This window comes from Cyprinus carpio, chromosome B21 (genome assembly GCF_018340385.1).
Source record: "Cyprinus carpio isolate SPL01 chromosome B21, ASM1834038v1, whole genome shotgun sequence".
Lineage (NCBI taxonomy): Eukaryota > Metazoa > Chordata > Actinopteri > Cypriniformes > Cyprinidae > Cyprinus > Cyprinus carpio.
In genome coordinates, this window is record NC_056617.1 from 16,147,061 (window position 1) to 16,166,046 (window position 18,986).

Genomic DNA, 18,986 nt, shown 5'->3' on the forward strand with positions numbered 1-18,986 from the left:
AAGGCTAAACAATTCCATGCGGTATTGTCAGTAATAATGGTAATCTGATGATCAACGAACATTTTTAAAATTGACTGTAAACTGAAAACTGCCTGATATAATTGTAATATGTCTTTGTTTATAAATGTTCAGGTTCAAAATGATTTTTCAAAAAAAAAGTTGAGGCTCTACTAGTGCTAAATTAGTTTTTATCATTGACAGTGTGTTGTGTAACCCAATGCCCCAGCATGTTGTGTACCTGCTTACCTCAGGGCAGTAAAGTCAGACACCCCTGTGGTGGAATGTGTCACTAAATTTCAGACGCAGTCACAAGGGTGAGGTTCATTTTCTCACCATTCACTAATATCTGTTAATTGCTTAAGCCGGATGTGTCATGTAAAATGTCAGGAACCTGGGGAAGCCACCACAATTCAGACAGTGATTCGACTCCAGATGGTCAAATGAGGTATATAATGCTTTCTGTTTCAACCTCTGTCAAACTGAAATGGAGAGTTTTTGCCATCTGGTTGACTGAATGAGTCGATTCATCAGTGGTGTTGCTTTCCTTGTATAAATATTACATTATAGAGGGGTGTATATACAGGTGCATCTCAATAAATTAGAATGTTGTGGAAAAGTTCATTTATTTCAGTAATTCAACTCAAATTGTGAAACTTGTGTATTAAATAAATTCAGTGCACACAGACTGAAGTAGTTTAAGTCTTTGGTTCTTTTAATTGTGATGATTTTGGCTCACATTTAACAAAAACCCACCAATTCACTATCTCAACAAATTAGAATACTTCATAAGACCTATAAAAAAACATTTTTAGTGAATTGTTGGCCTTCTGGAAAGTATGTTCATTTACTGTACATGTACTCAATACTTGGTTGGGGCTCCTTTTGCTTTAATTACTGCCTCAATTCGGCGTGGCATGGAGGTGATCAGTTTGTGGCGCTTCTGAGGTGGTATGGAAGCCCAGGTTTCTTTGACAGTGGCCTTCAGCTCATCTGCATTTTTTGGTCTCTTGTTTCTCATTTTCCTCTTGACAATACCCATAGATTCTCTGTGGGGTTCAGGTCTGGTGAGTTTGCTGGCCAGTCAAGCACACCAACACCATGGTCATTTAACCAACTTTTGGTGCTTTTGGCAGTGTGGGCAGGTGCCAAATCCTGATGGAAAATGAAATCAGCATCTTCAAAAGGCTGGTCAGCAGAAGGAAACATGAAGGAAGCATGCTCCAAAATTTCTTGCTAAATGGGTGCAGTGACTTTAGTTTTCAAAAAACACAATGGACCAACACCAGCAGATGACATCGCACCGCAAATCATCACAGACTGGAAACTTAACACTGGACTTCAAGCAACTTGGGCTGTGAGCTTCTCCACCCTTCCTCCAGACTCTAGGACCCTGGTTTCCAAATGAAATACAAAACTTGCTCTCTTCTGAAAAGAGGACTTTGGACCACTGGGCAACAGTCCAGTTCTTCTTCTACTTAGCCCAGTTAAGACGCCTCTGACGTTGCTGTGGTTCAGGAGTGGCTTAACAAGAGGATCACAACAACTGTCGCCAAATTCCTTGACACGTCTGTATGCCTTGACCCCAGCCTCAGTCCATTCCTTGTGAAGTTCACTCAAATTCTTGAAACAATTTTGCTTGACAATCCTCATAAGGCTGCGGTTCTCTCAGTTGGTTGTGCATCTTTTTCTTCCACACTTTTCCCTTCCACTCAACTTTCTGTTAACATGCTAGGATACAGCACTCTGTGAACAGCCAGCTTCTTTGGCAATGAATGTTTATGGCTTACCCTCCTTGTGCAGGGTGTCAATGATTGTATTCTGGACAACTGTCCCCATGATTGTGTGGCCTAGTGAACCAAACTGAGAGACCATTTTGAAAGCTCAGGAAACCTTTTGCAGATTGGCATGTCACCATATTCTAATTTGTTGAGATTGTGAATTGGTGGGTTTTTGTTAAATGTGAGCCAAAATCATCACAATTAAAAGAACCAAAGACTTAAACTACTTCGGTCTGTGTGCACTGAATTTATTTAATACACAATTTGAGTTGAATTACTGAAATAAATGAACTTTTCCATGACATTCTAATTTACTGAGATGCACCTGTATGTGTGTGTGTGTGTGTGTGTGTGTGTGTGTGTGTATATCTATCTATGTATATTTATTTATATGTATATGTATGTATATATATATATATATATATATATATATATATATATATATATATATAATATAATATAATATACTGGAGTGTAACGATACATCAATCAAATGTCTAACGTTCTCTTTTTCTATATTTTTGTACTCGGATGAACAAATACTGACAAAATTACAGCAAAATGTGCATCTTGGCAAATATCCTGTAAACATAGTTGGTTATATCTTAACTTAAAACAATTGAGGAAGAAAACACGTGAATCAGAATATTGGATCTGTGCATTCCGTCTTAAAAAGTGAAAGCAGACTAATAATATACCTAATGCTGTAAAAGAAAACAGTATCTCACTACTGTTGACTGTATAACGTTCGCAACTTTAATAAGGATTATATCTATATTTAATCACTACTGTTGACTGAATAACGTTCGCAACTTTAATAAGGATTATATCTATATTTAATTTATACAGTGAAGACTATTTAACATTTTATTACTCTATTAATTTCTGTACATGAAAACCTCTTTTAGACCTATCTGAAAAAACTGAAAAGCACTGGTGACTTCATTTGTGTCTTTGTAGTTTTTCCTGCTATTCCTTGTAATTTAGAAAAGATTCTTAGCCCTGCATGTCTGATTGAGAGCCAGACTGATGATGAGTAGTAACAGCCAAAAAAAAAAGCAAATTAAGTTTTAGATGAAGTTTTTAAAGCAAATTAAGTTTTAAGAGCTTTATTTTTTTAATTTCTTTTTGTATATATATTTAAAATAATATTGCACATTTTAGCATAGCATGAAAGATTTTCTTGACTGCTGTCATGTCATAAGATTACTGATCTAGTGTGTGGCTTGTTTTTTTTTGCCAGTTATTTATTTTTCTTTATTATTTAAAAAAGTGTATTTTTATTGTGAATGTGAACATCCTAGTAGGGGTACAAGATGTGCAAATTTAAGATAAATGTTTATTTTATATGTTTTGGATGCATTTGTGAGTAAATAAAAATGTAACTGCTTGTGTAAAATAGGTATATATCAATAAAGAGTCGAATCGTATCATAGAATTTTCTGTTATATACATTTTAAATATTTAAAAATAGGTGTGATTAACCAATTTAAAATGTAAAAATCTAATTTAATGTGCTGATGTTATCTTAAAATACATTTTGAACCTTCCTGTTTATTAACAAAGCCACTACAAAGATATTAAAATTGTACAGACACTGGATATGTTTGACCGATATCTTGCTGATTGCATCCCCCACATCTGTCGTACATGACCGAAACGCTGTTAATTGTCACTTTGGTCATAAATTTCAGATTTTATAGATGTGATTTTTTTTTTTTCCTCTCACAAAATGGGAATGGGGGGGCGGGGGGTTGCTGAATATGTTTTTTTTCCCTACTGAGGGAATGAAACTGTTGCAGAGCTTCAGTGGCAAAGATGAAGCATCTCTAGCACATGCTTTTCATTAAGGCTTTGGATGGAAGAGTGGGTGGGGGTTGAGCTGGAGTCGAGGGGAGCAGCGCTGTGTTTCCAAATACTTGGGCCTGTATCAGGGACTTGTGGGGGAAAAAAACCACATTATAGAGACCTTGTTGCAGTTGGAGTATAGAGGAAGAGAAGAAATAGAGGGAGTTATTCTGTGACTCATGTTGCATTTTTTTCTGCCATAATGGCACACAGGTTTGCAGGGCCTCCATTGCAGCTCTTTCTTTCACTTTTATGGACCTTTAGGATAACAGTATTTCCTCAAGCTCAGTTGTGATTAAAGGCTTATCTCTGATGATTTATGAAACGTCAATAATATACCTTTGTATGGAAGTTAATGTGCAGTATAATTACTTTTACAAAATATGCTATGGTGGTACCATGTTACAGTGATGGTATTGGAGAATAATACTCTGCTAATACTAATTTGATATATGGGTAAATCTCACTAAACATACCAGCTATATAACTGGATAGCAGTTCATTTATATCAAGGCATTATGGCATTATATTCATGACAGTTGCACACATTCATGCATCAAAATCTCTTTGCCTTAATGCAAACATTTTTACCGTACTATAAAATAATGTGTTATTTGAATTATTTATATGTGATTATGCTGGTATTTGTTGAATAAATATGCTTAATGATAATAAATATGTAAATTATGTCTTAATTTTCTTTATGTAAAATGATTTAATAATTTAATTATTCATTTCTCTTTTTTTTACCTGGACATTTTTATTAGATGCACAGATTCACCAATGGAAGTGTATTGCATAATTTCAATGGTATCACATGCAATATAATGATACTTCATGGAGTACCGTAGTATAATGGTAGTCACCAAGTCAACATGGTATTGCCATACAACTGTATCCAAAATAGCGTTGTATTTTGGAGGTGTATTCTGTAAGGAACAAAAAGAGATGGACCTCAAACCATAAACTATTCTCACATGCAAATTTGATTAATCTTTTAGCATGCATCCAACGAGTGGATAAGACAGTGACAAAGGAACAGTCCGAGAACAAAGACTAAAACAGTCCACTCTGCGCCGAAGTGCCCCAAGTACTGTCCTCTGGTTTCTCTCAGCGCTGACTTTTCATCAGCCCCCTCACATGTTTAAAAGAACGTAATCCCTTGAAATGAATCACGGTTGAATTCCAAGAAAGCAGCACAATTGAGGGAGGAGGTGAATTAATGCGGTGAAGACATATTGCGTCGAACATGGAAACAGAGGTAGAGAGAAGGAGCAGATGTGTCAGAGTTTCTTGGCCTACTTCTTTTCCAGTCCTGCAGTGTGAGAATTTCTCTGAGCTGGGAGTAATGGACACAGGGGGAGGCTGAGCTTTACGCTTTCTCCACGGTTGCAGCGCCAGACCTTTCCAGAATGGAATGTTGCGTTTCCTGCTCAGTTCCTGCCATGTGTTTCTCAATTCCCCCTTCTGCCTTAATCTCTCTGTCTGCATGTGTCTTTGTTCTCGGACTGTTCCTTTGTCACTGTCTCATCCACTCGTTGGACGCATGCTAAAAGATTAATCGAATTTGCGTGTGAGAATAGTTTATGGTTTTTTGTGGGTGTATTTTTTTTTGTTTATTAAAAACATGATGTAATAATGATGGGTTTTTTTTTTTTTGAATCTTTTATGGTGGTGTAATAATATTTTTTAAAATTACTTTTTCAGATAATTGTGTTTTAAAAGTAAAGTTTTTCTTTTCCATGTAACCAAACCAAAATTATTGATGACTGCACAGATTTTTATCCAGTTAGATGCAATTAGATTATTTTTATCGAATTACATTAGATCTCTAGAATGAGATTGTCCCTCCCCCTAAATAGCACCTGCAACTGACTAGCAATATCATGTAGCAAATTTGTGAGTCATAACTGCTTAAGTCAAAACCTAATGGCTTTTTTTTTTCCACACACAAAAAAAAAAACCTGGGAAGAAAACTGCGCTCAAGCACATTTAATTCCTCATGAATTTTTCATCTTTTGCCTTTATGCTATTCTTGTGGCCTCATCATCATCTCGTTCTCTTTAGTATCTCTTCAAACACACAACTTTATTTTGTATTAGCTCCTCCTTCACCCATAACAGTATTGTCAGTGTTATCATGTCCTACATAAAGCATAAAAGAACTCTTAACATGGACGAGCTCTCTGGAGTTCATTAAACCACTGGAAACATTCCACTAATGCTCCCCTGTTATGTACACAGTGCCTGTGAAAGTTGGGGGTGGCATTTTTTGTAACTATCAGAGGGCTGCTCGCTCTTCAAGACCCAGACAAGGTCTAGGTTTTTTCTAAGGTCAACTTCCTGATATTTCCTGCTTTTAAGTTTTGTTGTCAGGAGGTTGTCCTGGTGAAACTCTAGCTCTTGTGGAATGCAGCCCTTCCACTCGTCAGTGTTAAGACGGTTTACCGTTGTTGCCAGCGGCAATTTTCATCAGAGGTCGGGAAGTAAGACAAGAAAATGCTATGGAAAATCTTGCTTTCTTCTGTTTCTTCTTCTGTCACAGTTCTCTGAAAAGTGGTAACAAAGGGTAAAGTTCTTGCCTATAGTAACATGCGTATGGTTCAATAACACAACGCTCATTTTTGTGTCCACATCTGTCAATATATTAAAAAAATTCATACAGTGACTTGGATGCAGAGCATATTTTATATTTCCAAATATCTTTGGTCTGTGTAAGTTAACAAATTTGGGGAAGTCGTGGCCTAGTGGTTAGAGAGTTTGACTCCTATTTCTAAGGTTGGGGGTTCGATTCTCGGGCCGGCAATACCACGACTGAAGTGCCCTTGAGCAAGGCACCGAACCCCCAACGGCTCCCCAGGCGCCGCAGCATAAATGACTGCCCACTGCTCCGGGTGTGTGTGTTCACGGTGTGTGTGTGTTCACGGTGTGTGTGTGCACTTTGGATGGGTTAAATGCAGAGCACGAATTCTGAGTATGGGTCACCATACTTGGCTGTATGTCACGTCACTTTCACTTTTAAAAAAAATATCAGGTTGATTCAGTTTTCCTTCTAATATCACTATGAAGAAAAAAGAAATTATGACTGAAATAATGACTTTTATTTTTTTTAAAGAAAAGATTAATAAGCAAGCAGTTTGGTAAAATGTTCTATTAATAATTAAGAATTTTTTTTAACAAAACTGCTTTATAAACATTTGAAAAACGTTTCACCGCCAAATCAAAGTCAAGTGGTGCAACCAACATTAAAAAAAACAAAAACTAAATGTAAAAGGAAATTATATCATAAAAAGCGACCCCTGTAAACCCTCATGGATGTGTGTCAAGGTCAATGAATATTTTAAAATATCAGATATTTTGACGTTTTAATTCATGATATTGGTTTAAAAAACTCTTTACTAGATGACAAGTTTTCAAGGTGTAAGGAAAATGTTACTACTTTTTGCTCAATGGCCACACAATATAAAATTTTTATGTCATTAATTTAAAACAAAAATATTATGTTTCTAAGAACCCGTGTTTTAAACTAGATTTTTATTTTTTTATAGACACTTTTTCACTAACAACAACACCAGTACATATTGTTCTCTTTAGACTTCCATAGGTTCAAATCAGTTCAAATCAAATTCATTTGGTGATTAATTCTATTGTCAGCTTCTGGTCATATGACTAAAAAGACTTTCAATTTAACAGGAGTCGTGTGTTGAAAGACTAGATGTGATGGTATTAGTCACCCTGTAAACCAAACTACAGGGTATTTTTGGAAATAGTTTTGAAGTTTAGCAAGCATGTCCTAAAGTAATAGTTAAGAAACAGTTTTTGTTTTCAATTCCAAAACGTTTTAAGAAGTTAAGCATTAACATGAGACCTGGATCAGATATTAACCTGAACATCTGTCAGCGCTGTACTGAGAACCTGGAGTGTCTCAGTATAATGAGGGCAGGAAAGGACTGTACTGTCAGAGGCTGTTTGATAGACTGCCAGCATCGGGCCTGTACTCAAACCTACCCTGGGCCACATTCCTGAGTATACCCAAGTAAACACTGTCTGCAAGGGGGCCCTGGGAAACTTGTGCATGAAATGTAAATATTTAGACAATATCAGCGTCCATTCAGAATGTTCTGGACAATTAGAAACTAGGTTACATAGGAGGAATACATCTATTTTGAATGATCTGATCTTTCTCACTACAGCTATCACTGCAACTTAAAATCAGACATTTTGAAACGGCTTTTCTTAGTATATAACCAAATAACTTTTTGCCAGGGAAGTGAGATTGTAATAAGTGAGAATGTTTGCTCAACTTCATTGACAGATTATTGCACACCAGAGGAGATCATTTTTTACGGTTTACATGTGTATTGAACATGCCGTTTCTTTAAAAAAATCCAAGAGGATGAAGCCTTTTTTAATTAATTGCGCTCTTTCAGATAGCTTGAAAGCAAGCTGTTGCCCAGTACCCATGTTGCTCTTGGCTCCGTTTAGTTGCTCTTGAAAGAGACATGGACGGCAGCGGTTAGAAATATGAGGAAGGAATAATTGCTGTCTGTGTTTGGGCAAGCCAGGTGTTTTAGTTTCTTATCAGAGGACTTGCGGTTTGCCACCTGTTTCTACATTACTCAACTTTTCTTAGCAGGTGGATCCTTTGCTCAATTTGACCTGGATTTGTCTGTTGACAACATGTTAGGGTTATTGATGGCTGACGAATGTCAACTAATCAACTAGTCCTCCAACAACTGACTAGTCCAGTTAGACAAATGCCCCCTAATGTGATGATCCCTTTTTGAGCCCTCCTCCCGCTATGAAAAAAAGGTCAAATGCATAAATGTAATCAAATGTAGATGTTATATAGTCACTAGCTCCCTGTCCAGCAGTTTTTGCATGCAATGTCCCCCGTACATTCACCCCATGTCTTGTTTTCATTCGCGTCTGGCCTCTACCACATGGACTTTGTTAGCTCATCAATGTTTATGTTTACATTTACAATTATGCGTTTAGCAGACACTTTTATCCAAAGTGACTTACAGTGCATTCAGGCTATACATTTTTTTTTTTTAATCAGTATGTGTGTTCCCTGGGAATTGAACCCACAACCTTTTGCGCTGCTAACACAATGCTCTACCACTGAGCCACAGGAACACTACGTCAGCATCTTTAGTGTCTTAGCACACTAAACAAGATCAGAAGCCCCTTGTGAAAGTGAAAATATTTAAATGGTTAATAAACTATTTGGACATTCCAGTTAACAGCAAAACCCAAACCCGATAATCTGGATTAAATAAAACTTGACACTTCTGAGGTTTCGGGCAAGCTTCATAGAGAAATAATTTGTATAAACCACAATTAACTTTTTTCAACTGTTATATTAGTCAGATTTCAGATATGCATCGCACACCCAGTGTCTGATAATTATCTCTACTCATTTTGATGTAAGTTGGAGTGTTAACAGCAGCAGGCAGGTTTGAAGGTGTGTAATTAACTGGCAGTGATCCAGCTCACCTATCCTTACAGCCACACCTGATGGAATGCATTAGTTAGTTCAGTGTACGAGCTTACTGCAGCAGTATCGTTAAGCGTGTGAACAAAGGAGTACCGCTCAAGACAAATGGTCAACGGTTAGAAGAGTTCAGTGGAGTTTTCTCATCCAAGACGTCTTTGGTGGATAGGAGGTGGAAATCTGTGAGTTGAATTTGTGTTGGATGTATATCTTTTAGCTTTTTAATAGCTTAAATTTCTGGTCTTGATTGCAATATAAAAGGGATGCCAAGTCACCCAGCATGATAATGTTTGAACTTTTTTCAAAGTCTAGACAAAAGAGGCATTTGCTCTATGCACGTTGTAGGTAGTAAATTTAAAGGGAACGTGTTCATGAAGTTAAGAGGATAGATAAACATTCCCCCAGTTTTGTAGTTCTGGGAATCATGCTTGACATGCTTCATACCTTGGTCAGGACTTAAACTGTAAACAGATAGTGTCACTGACACAATCATGGCTAGACTCCGAGGTCAGAGACTTTGGAAAACTTTCGTTAGGAGCCCTATCTGTGGACTTTTAGGCATGTCAGATTCCCCGAATTCACTTCTGGGCACTCTGGCTGTGGAATAAACTGTTTATCTGAAACAGTCAAGGAACTTGAAGTTCAAGCGTCAGCAGGGGTATGAGGGGAGGAGGCATCTGTAGTCTATTTCTGATTTTGCCGAGGTTGGGGCGTATTAGAGAGGGGTCTGGTTTATTGCATGATTCAGACTGTTTCATAGCAATGTGAAGTTTTGTATATGAGTGATTCAAGAGTTTGTGTAGTGAGTTTTCATTTAAAAATGTGTTGTCTGAAAGAGGGAGTTTCTAGGTTTTTGTCAATAGACAAATATGAGTGAAACACACAAAATCTGTCAAGAATATATCATGTCATATTTCACTCTGACCTGGACATGTTCTAAATAAATAATCAGGGCTTGAAAATGAAAAAAATAAAAATGCATTCGGTTCACTCTGAGCAGAATCGATATTTTAACGTTTCTGATCTTGCGTTCCTCTGTATTTTTATTGTTCCGAAACCAGTTTGCCTATAAGAAATACTGGCTAATAATGTTATTCTTAAACTTTTTCTTTGCCTAAAATAATAATAATAAAGTAAAGCGTTTTCTTTACTCAAAAACAAACAAAAAAACAAAACAAAACAAACAAAAAACCTGGAAGATATCTGTTAACCTGCTGCGCTTAGTCATAGCCATACAGCACGACATCAAAGTATTTTTAAAGATATTAAAAAATGTTTTCTGCATTGTTAAAAAAAATGCTACTCCTATAAAATTGTTTTGAGAGAAAAAAAAAACATAAGTCACACTGGCTCACGTCGCATTTTATTACATTCAGAAATAATGTGCTAAAATGCCGCTAAAGCAAAATGTTTACAAACGTTATAAACATATATATATGTATATAAAAGATACGAATACATATCTAAACACCGTTATTAGTTTCCTTCTCTCCACAACAAATCCTCTAAAGTTAAAGGCTATAGGCTATAAAAATGTCAATTCAATTCAAAATGTCAATCCAAAAAACAAATTAATTTAAGGTAAAACTGATGCCTACCTCTCTCATTTGGCACGAATCCAAATGCTTCCATGTTCCCAACGTATCTAGATGCTAAAATATTATTATTTAATAGCCTTGGCTTTGTACTTCACTCGCATCGACATCATCCTTCACATCGGCTATAGCCTATCAGCACAGTGAGGCGCTGGTCACGCTTAACGCAACAGATTGTACAACGGAACAGTGTAACTTTTTATTTATTTCTTTAACTGTATTTTATTTTGATAACGAACGGGCTGCAATGTGACAAAATATGTTGTGTCTGTGTGTGTGTGAGGCGCTGGTGCGATATGGCCATACCAGCGGTATACAGATAGAAGCAAGACATCATTTAAAACTGTCAAGCTTTTGCAAAACAAATAAAACTGTAAAATAAAAGCATTTGCAAAATAAAGAAAACTACTTTCTGCTGTCTCGTTTTCCTTTCCGTGAGCTTTGGATCACATCACAATGAACAGAAACTCTTCTTTCGTTTCTTTCATTTGTCAAAGATTTAAGTGAAATATATTTTGTTTATAGGCCAATATAGGCTATTCCTTTTATGTAAGCCTAGTTTATTCTGATTTCTCCGTTCACATAAGTTCTGCAGGTGCGTGTGATCTGTTGAATCCTTACACTATCCTCGTTGTCATTGCGACTTATATGAGGAGTTAACAGCTGAGTGGGCATTTCACTCGGATGCATCAGTGTTACATTTGCATAGGCCATACTACTTGAATTTGTGATTGGTTGACTGCAAATTTCAAATATTAAATAGAATGATAAAATAACATTATTAACCAGTTAATGGTTATTTTACATTTTCGATTCTATTCGGAACTATAAAATTTAATTTCGTTTCTGGTTCTGGTTTTGTTCCTGTCAAAATTTTGTTTGTTTCTGGTGTTCGTTTTAGTTCCTTGAACCGGTTCAGAGCCCTGTAAATAATTATATTATTTTACTTAAAGAAATTTATGGATGGGATGGGAATTAAATAATATATTTAAAACATTTACGTATCTCACATATTACCACAGATTTGACAGCCTTAACCTTTTATAGAACTTTAATGTAATAAAGTAAAAAAAAATAAAAAATCAGAAATGAGCAACAAAAACTCAAAAGTAAAACATTCTGTGTTACAGTAATGAGAATTTGGTGGGAAAGGTGCTTTATTTTAATGAATATGTCACAATCTTTAAATCTTAATGGCCTTAACAAAGAGGCTTTGGATTTGTGCAAAATATCGCTGACCAGTTTTCAATATATCCATTTTGGGAAGAACTAATCTTAAATATTTTTAAAGAATTAAGCCTAAACCATCAAAATTTCACACACTATAATTCAATGTTACGAGTTTCTTTGGCAGTATGTAGCTAATGCCAGTCCCTTAAAACTCTGCATATCCTAACACACAGTTGGATTTGAACCACTGCCATCTTTTCCAGCTGATCAGGAACCAGCCTCATTCCCTTAAACTTTTTTTTATCTGTGTGTCAACATTTCTTGTTAGTCTCCGTCCAGTAGCTGAACATTGTATTTTTCTATCACCTAGCTACACAGCTGCAGTGTGGTCCCTAATGGCTGTAAAAATGGGGGTAAATAAACAAGGGGATTTTTTTTCATTCTGTCTCAATCAGGAAACAAACATACCTCACGTCCCCTATTTTTCACATGAAATATATTTCTCTCTACAATCCAAAAAAAGCCCCTCTGGTTGTCTTTGGACCCCACCCCCATTGTTCTAACTCGCCAGAGTGCCTTCCTGTTCTAGAGTGGCTTGGCGTTCAGGACCTTGCGGACCGGCTGTGTGTTTTGGAGCAACTTGAGGAGCTTCTTCAGTCCAGTGACCCTAGCCATTGTCAGCACCATGAGCAGTCAGTATTGACACACGACAGCGTCTACAGCAGCCACAGAGGTAGGTGACCTTGTCGAATATACAGTGGAGTAATGAATAACGCAGTGACTGGAGAACACCATAGCCTAGATGGGTGGGGTGGACATCAATAGGACAAAAAGAAGTACTAAATGTTATAGGTTAGTCCAGTTCGGCTTGGCTCCGTCCTACCCTGTGATTCCAGCTACCAAACTGTAAAACCTCTTTGGATATAATTTTATCACTTAAAAAAGTCTAGTGATGTAGGCTATATTTTACATTTAAAGTGATTAATAAAAGCAATGACATATTTTTTAAGGAATTCTAGAGCCTAAGGTTTGTAAATTTAGCAATTCTAATTTGTAGAATTTAGCATTTTTTTTTTAAATTCCCCTGGATGAAGGTTGCAGTAAAAACTGATATGTGTAAACATGTAAAATAAATCTGCTGACAGGTATCTTTTAGGAACAGTTTTTAGTTCTCCATCTACAGTAAAATCAGCCATCATTTAATTTGATTTAACCATGAGTTTTTTTTGTGACCTCGGCATTTCATATTCTCATCCTGCTTTTGTTTGTGGCCATCCCTGTCATTGGCTCTGAGGAGGTCTCAGTGAGCGAAAGATTGGAGAATGACAGGAAGTGGAAGTTAAAGTATGGGGGGTTGGGGACGGGCCACTATGAAATGTATTTTTTTCTTTCACTCTCTCTGTCTCCACTTTCTCTGGCTTTCCAGGTTGGAAAGCAGTTGTACACTGATGGCTCTGTTTCTGACTCACTTTACGTTTATTTATTTATTCACCACAGATGTTTCGGAAAAAAGCCTCATCCTCCTTGAGAATGCGAGGAATATCAGAAAACAATAGACGTAATAAGTTCCCCTTCATTACTTTTTAGATGGTATAATAACCACTAAACTACAAACTCAAGGCCAGTAGTGGCAACCATTCCAGATTATCACCATTTAGAGAAACATAATATATATGACAGTAACCTTGCAGTAGTGATATAGAGGTACTACACATTACACCCCACATTGGCGCTAATGTTATGGAATGGTTTTCACCTAATGGCTTTGTATGCTTTAACAGCTCACTGTTTTTTTAAATTGCTCTGTGTGATTTCTAAGTGTCTACAGCTCAAGCCTACAGTAGGGATATTGGGGTTTAAGCTTTGAACTAAGACATAAGCTTTGGATAATCAGATGACTCAACTGCAATGCATGTTAAAGAAATGGAGCAGTTGTACAGAGATATGGTGTATATATGGTATTGGTAATATGATTTGCATCATTGGTGGACTTTAACACCTTGACCCTGGGCTCCTGTTCTTGACAATACAGAAACTTGAATCCCTGATTTACATTTAAATAGTAATAAGTTGTGGTTAAAGATCATCAGAGTTCTACCTTTGTCCCATTTAAACTGGGTACTTGTGTCATAAATTGTTAAACTTCATTACTGTGGTGCCCAGATGTCAACGTGTGAAGAGTCTGGGACAGTTGGGATCTGAGATTTCAAGCATTTCTCTAAAAACATGCAGAAGATTCCATTTCCAAGTTTCCATTCTTTTTCAGCTTGATACACTTATGGTCCAGCCTATGATAAAAGTTAGTGGCTAAACTTATCACTTATCATTCATTGGTGTTGTGTGCAGGGAGTGTGGACCGTGCCCGAAGCTCCTCCTTCCATGAGGTAGGCAGGTCACGGGAGCTGGAAATGAGGGCGGCAGCCTCAGTTTCAGAGGACACATCGGCTAGCAGCAGTAGCGGTAGTGGCCATACGGTTCTGCAACGGCTCTTACAGGAGCAAATGCGCTATGGCGAGGGCCGAAATTATCTTGCCTTGCAGCAACAACAACAACAACAACAACAACAGCAGCAGCAACAACAACAACAAGGTCCAGTAAGTGGATACCCGGGCCCTGGCAGCCCAGGGGACGAGCACTCGATGGTCCCTCACATTGCGAGGCAGGAGCCTCAGGGCCAGGAGCTGCAGGCCGACAGTGGCATGGAGAAGCTTAGCACACGCACTGCAGGAGGAGGAGGTGGTGGCAGTGGAGGCACGGGGTCGGGTGGTGGAAGCTGCGTGAGCAGACAAGGGCAGAATCCTGAAGACTTGCCCACCTATGACCAAGCCAAGGTACAGTCGCAGTATTTCCGTGGCCATCAGCCCCAGCAGCCTCAACCACAGATACCACAATCAGTAGGTGCTGCATTTTATGTGACTGGCGTCAGCAACCCTAAGGTGCGACCCCCAGAGGGCAGGCCTACGGTGCAAAGAGTGAATGGAGGCAAAGTGCACCAAGATGATGGGCTCAAGGATCTTAAACAAGGCCATGTACGTTCGCTCAGCGAAAGACTAATGCAGCTCTCGCTGGCTACCAGTGGAGTCAAGGCCCATGCACCTGTTACCAGTTCACCACTTTCTCCCCAGCTGCCTCCACCTGGACTTCCTGGAGACTACTATAAACCCACTGGGCCCCCACACAGAGGCCCACCTCCAGACTACCCTTTTAAAGGAATGCCCTCTCCACCTAAACAGCAGCAGCACCATCAGCCTCAGCACCAGGAGCCTGGGCACTTCTACCCAGACCACCGTGGCACAAGCCAGCCAGCCAGGGCTGACATACCTCATGTCCGTTACCAGCCACCACCGGAATATGGCTCTTTCCGGTGAGTGTAACTTAAAGGCTCCAGTGTGGGCTAAGTTTAGGAGTTTTTGTAGTGATTAGAGTAATACTCCTTTGAAACACAAATTGCATTCCTTGACTTTTCAGTTAAAAAAAATCCAAATGATGAGTTTTAAAAAACAGCCCTTCCCTTAGATGCTGGGACATGTTGTCAGGAAACCAGTTATGGGAAAAGCCAGTTTTGCCTGTTTCCCTGAATTCATTCACCTCAGAGCCAGTGTGTGGCATATAGCAAAAAATGCATATCAAATTCTAATAATCATCTACAACATGTCACAACATGACAGTTTCTCCATTATGTTTCAGAGAACCAGGAATGTTGACCTGTGAAAAAATATTTTTATGAACGGTTGGAATGCATTGCATAGTTTCCACTTTGGACAAGTCATTGTACTCCAACTGTGATTTAATCTCTTACAAGAAGCCGTTGGTTATGCAGGTGTAAATTAGCCTAATTTATTTGTAGGGCAACAAAGGTCCTCTTTAATGTTTTTTCTATGTTTAGACTTTTGTAATCAATCAAAATGTGAATATTATTTATTGCTCTGCTCTCATTAGGTCAAATAAGGAGAGTTCAAGTCACTCTCAAAGGTCTGTCCATCACCACAGCCCTTCATCTTCTGTTACATCGGGGGGATCACTCTCCCGTGCTCAGTCCTCCACTCTCAGCAGCATCATGGCCTATTCCAACCCTCCTCCACCTATGGGTCACCAGGGAGAGCCCTTCTCCACTGGTGCTCGTAGCCCACAGGGGCCTGGTTCCCACCAGGGGGATCCATATGGTCCAGGTCACCCTCCCCATCAGCGGAGCCACGGGTTTCCTCATGATCCTTATGGGTCGGCTCCCAGGGGCCTCCACATGCATCAGCACCAGTACCACCAACAGAGCCCCCAGCAGCAGCAACAGAGTCCAGGACAACACTACCCACATCCACACTCCATGCAGGGAGATCCTTACGCCATGCTAGCCCGTGCCCAGCAGATGGTGGATATGCTGTCTGAAGAAAACCGCTTGCTTAAGCAAGAGCTGGAAGTGTGTGGGGAGAAGGTGTCCAAACTACAAAAGGTAATTTTGTTGTTCTCAATTCAGTGGAAACTTCAGTTCACAATAGGCCAGTGTTTCCCAGTCTTGTTCCACACCTTGGAGGCACACCAACAGTACACATTTTGAATGTCTCTCTTATCTGACCCATTTATTTCTGGGCTTGAAGTCTCTACTAAAGAGCTGATGAGTTGAATCAGGTGAGTTTAATTAGGAGGAGTTTGAAAGTGTGTAGTATTGGGCTGCATCCGAAACCTGAAAAATGCTGCCTTCGGAGGACACATTCCAAGGTAGGAAGGCATCAAGGCACGTCCGAATTCAGTGTTAGTTTCAGTTCCTGTCTCCTGAGATGCCTTCATCTGGCCGATTTTTGAAGGCAGCATAGATGTATCCTTCGCTGCCTTTGATATCCCACAATCCTGTGCGTTCCATTCTGTGACAGTTAAGCCAAAAAATAAAGATGGCGTCTGAAAGTTGCGGTCGGTGCTCAGTTTGTGTGTAAATGTATGTTTTTGATCAACGTTTTCCACTTTTTATGTCATTTCTAGTGAGAAATTAATATTGCAGTAATTAAATATCCACTTAGTTATCACCAAAGCTCTCAATATTTTGCTGTAGATAATTTAACCATTACTCTGCCTCAGAAGCCTGTCCAAAATCAGTTTCATGAGGTGCCTTCGTGCAAAAACGCTGCCTTCAAAGTCATTGCCTGATAAGTTTTCGGATGCAACCTTGGTGTGCCTCCAGCAACAGGGTTGGGAAACTCCTTAATAGGCTCCCAGGTGGCCCAGCACCAACTCAGGCATGAGAACCAGCACCATTTTGGTATAAAAGTGTAGAAGATTTGGAGTTATTTCATGCAAGGCAGCTTTCCATGCTATATCCTTTTGGATTCCAAACACGTATTTATTATATTTTTCTGTAAGGCCTCAGCAATGTTAAATCTCTCTTAACTCTGCAGCTGGAGACTGAGATCCAGATGGTGTCTGAAGTCTATGAGAACCTGGCCAAATCATCCACAAAGAGGGAAGCTCTCGAGAAGACCATGAGAAATAAACTGGAGATGGAGGTGCGCAGGATGCACGATTTCAACAGGGATCTAAGAGGTGAGAACAAAACAGAGTAATTCAATGAAAAACATGGTTTAAGAGAGTAATAGGAGATTATTATGATAGTAGTGTTCATGAATTCTACCTTTCGACTGTATCACAATCTTATGAATAAGCAATGACTCCAAAGCATATTTGTTTTGTTCTTATTATAAAGTGCACCAATTTGATGTAAACTATTATTGATTTTTATTTTTTTTTTGTAATATGCTTTAGAAATCAGTAAGAGTAAATCTGTTTATGACTGACAGAGTGGAATGGATTACTGGATTGCAGTAAGATATATCAGGTTGCAGTAGAGCAGAGTGGAGCTTCAAGACTTAATATTATTTCTGTCATGACAACTAGCATTGTAATGTACATGAAAATGTTAATGTGTTTGGTCTTGGTGGAATAGATACACTACGCTGCTGCTGCAGAGCAGGTACTATGACTTGTTACTGCCAATACATCCTCAGACGTGCTGCTGTGAGCATGTAAGAAATACTGCTGCTGCACATATAACACATATGAAATAACCCCCATATATAACATACATGATTTCACCCTGTAGGATAGGGGAAGGTGGAGGGTTTCTGAAGCGAGCTTTTGAATGTTGAGCAGTAAACTCATTGGCTGCTGATACGAACAAAAGAAACCAATCAGCTGCACCATGTGAATAATGATGTCATTATGTCAGATTGAGTTAGAATCGGACTGTGCCATCTTGAGTTTTATGACAGAACTTTGCATGCGTACGAAAATATTACGTGTATGAAAATCCAATGGCCAAACACTATGGAGTCTGTAAATGAGAATGTTGCGGTGGTCACACCTGGCTGCAACATTCTGTACTTTCCATTCAAAGAGATTCCTTACTCTTATCCAAGTTCAAAGCATTTTAATTTTCATTTAGTTTTTTTTCTTCTGTGTGATCTCTCATGGCTCTGTATAGTATCTTTTGGAGTTCAAACCAAAGCAACAGTTTCTTGCTCTCATTCCTCTGCTGCTGTCAGCAGGCCCACTCTGCCTGAGTGTGGCCACCTCTATGATCATGCCTCACTGTGTTCTTTAGTCCAGCAGAGAACAGAAAAACCCTGATTTATGGCAGTATGCCCAGACTTTAAGTCCACAGGGAGCTCCCAGAGTTTTACAGCAAATTTTTCTTCTCTCTCTTGCCCTTCTTTCTTTCACCCCATGTTTCTCATATTTTCTGTAGCTTGATATACTACTTTTGCTATTATTCAAACCTAGGTTTTAACAAAGTAGATTTCTTACCATCAATAGTTAGTGGTGTTTGCGAAGGCGTTCATCATTATTACTCTTGCTCATTTTGAGGGTCAGGGATTTCAACAAAACCCTGATCCTAACTGTTAAACTTCGATCTATACTTTTTCCTAATATGTTTGTGCTGTGAACAAAACAAGTTGAAGTATGCTGTTTCTTTTTTGCAACTCAGTGGTATCCACTTGTAGCATAATTTTCTACCAAAAATGTTATTTCTCATCTATATTTTAAATCTAGATTAGAATCTTAATTCTTTTGAGAGGCACTAAGGCGCAGTGGGGGAAAGGCATTTGATTCTGGA

At 38.6% G+C, this 18,986-nt stretch overlaps 1 protein-coding gene across 3 annotated transcripts in view; it reads left to right on the top strand.

The window, feature by feature from the left end:
* LOC109086706 (angiomotin-like) overlaps positions 1-18,986 on the top strand; it is a 32,509-nt gene that overhangs the window by 3,794 nt on the left and 9,729 nt on the right. The window contains exons 1-6 of one of the 3 annotated variants that reach the window (XM_042748552.1): positions 6,619-9,304; positions 12,477-12,620; positions 13,385-13,445; positions 14,234-15,251; positions 15,827-16,334; positions 17,272-17,416. In XM_042748552.1, the coding sequence (XP_042604486.1) occupies positions 13,385-13,445; positions 14,234-15,251; positions 15,827-16,334; positions 17,272-17,416 (1,732 nt within the window). In that variant the 5' untranslated portion in view covers positions 6,619-9,304; positions 12,477-12,620. Of the gene's footprint in view, positions 1-6,618; positions 9,305-12,476; positions 12,621-13,384; positions 13,446-14,233; positions 15,252-15,826; positions 16,335-17,271; positions 17,417-18,986 lie in introns of those variants that run through there. The other 2 variants (XM_042748551.1, XM_042748550.1) reach the window with 2 other exon arrangements.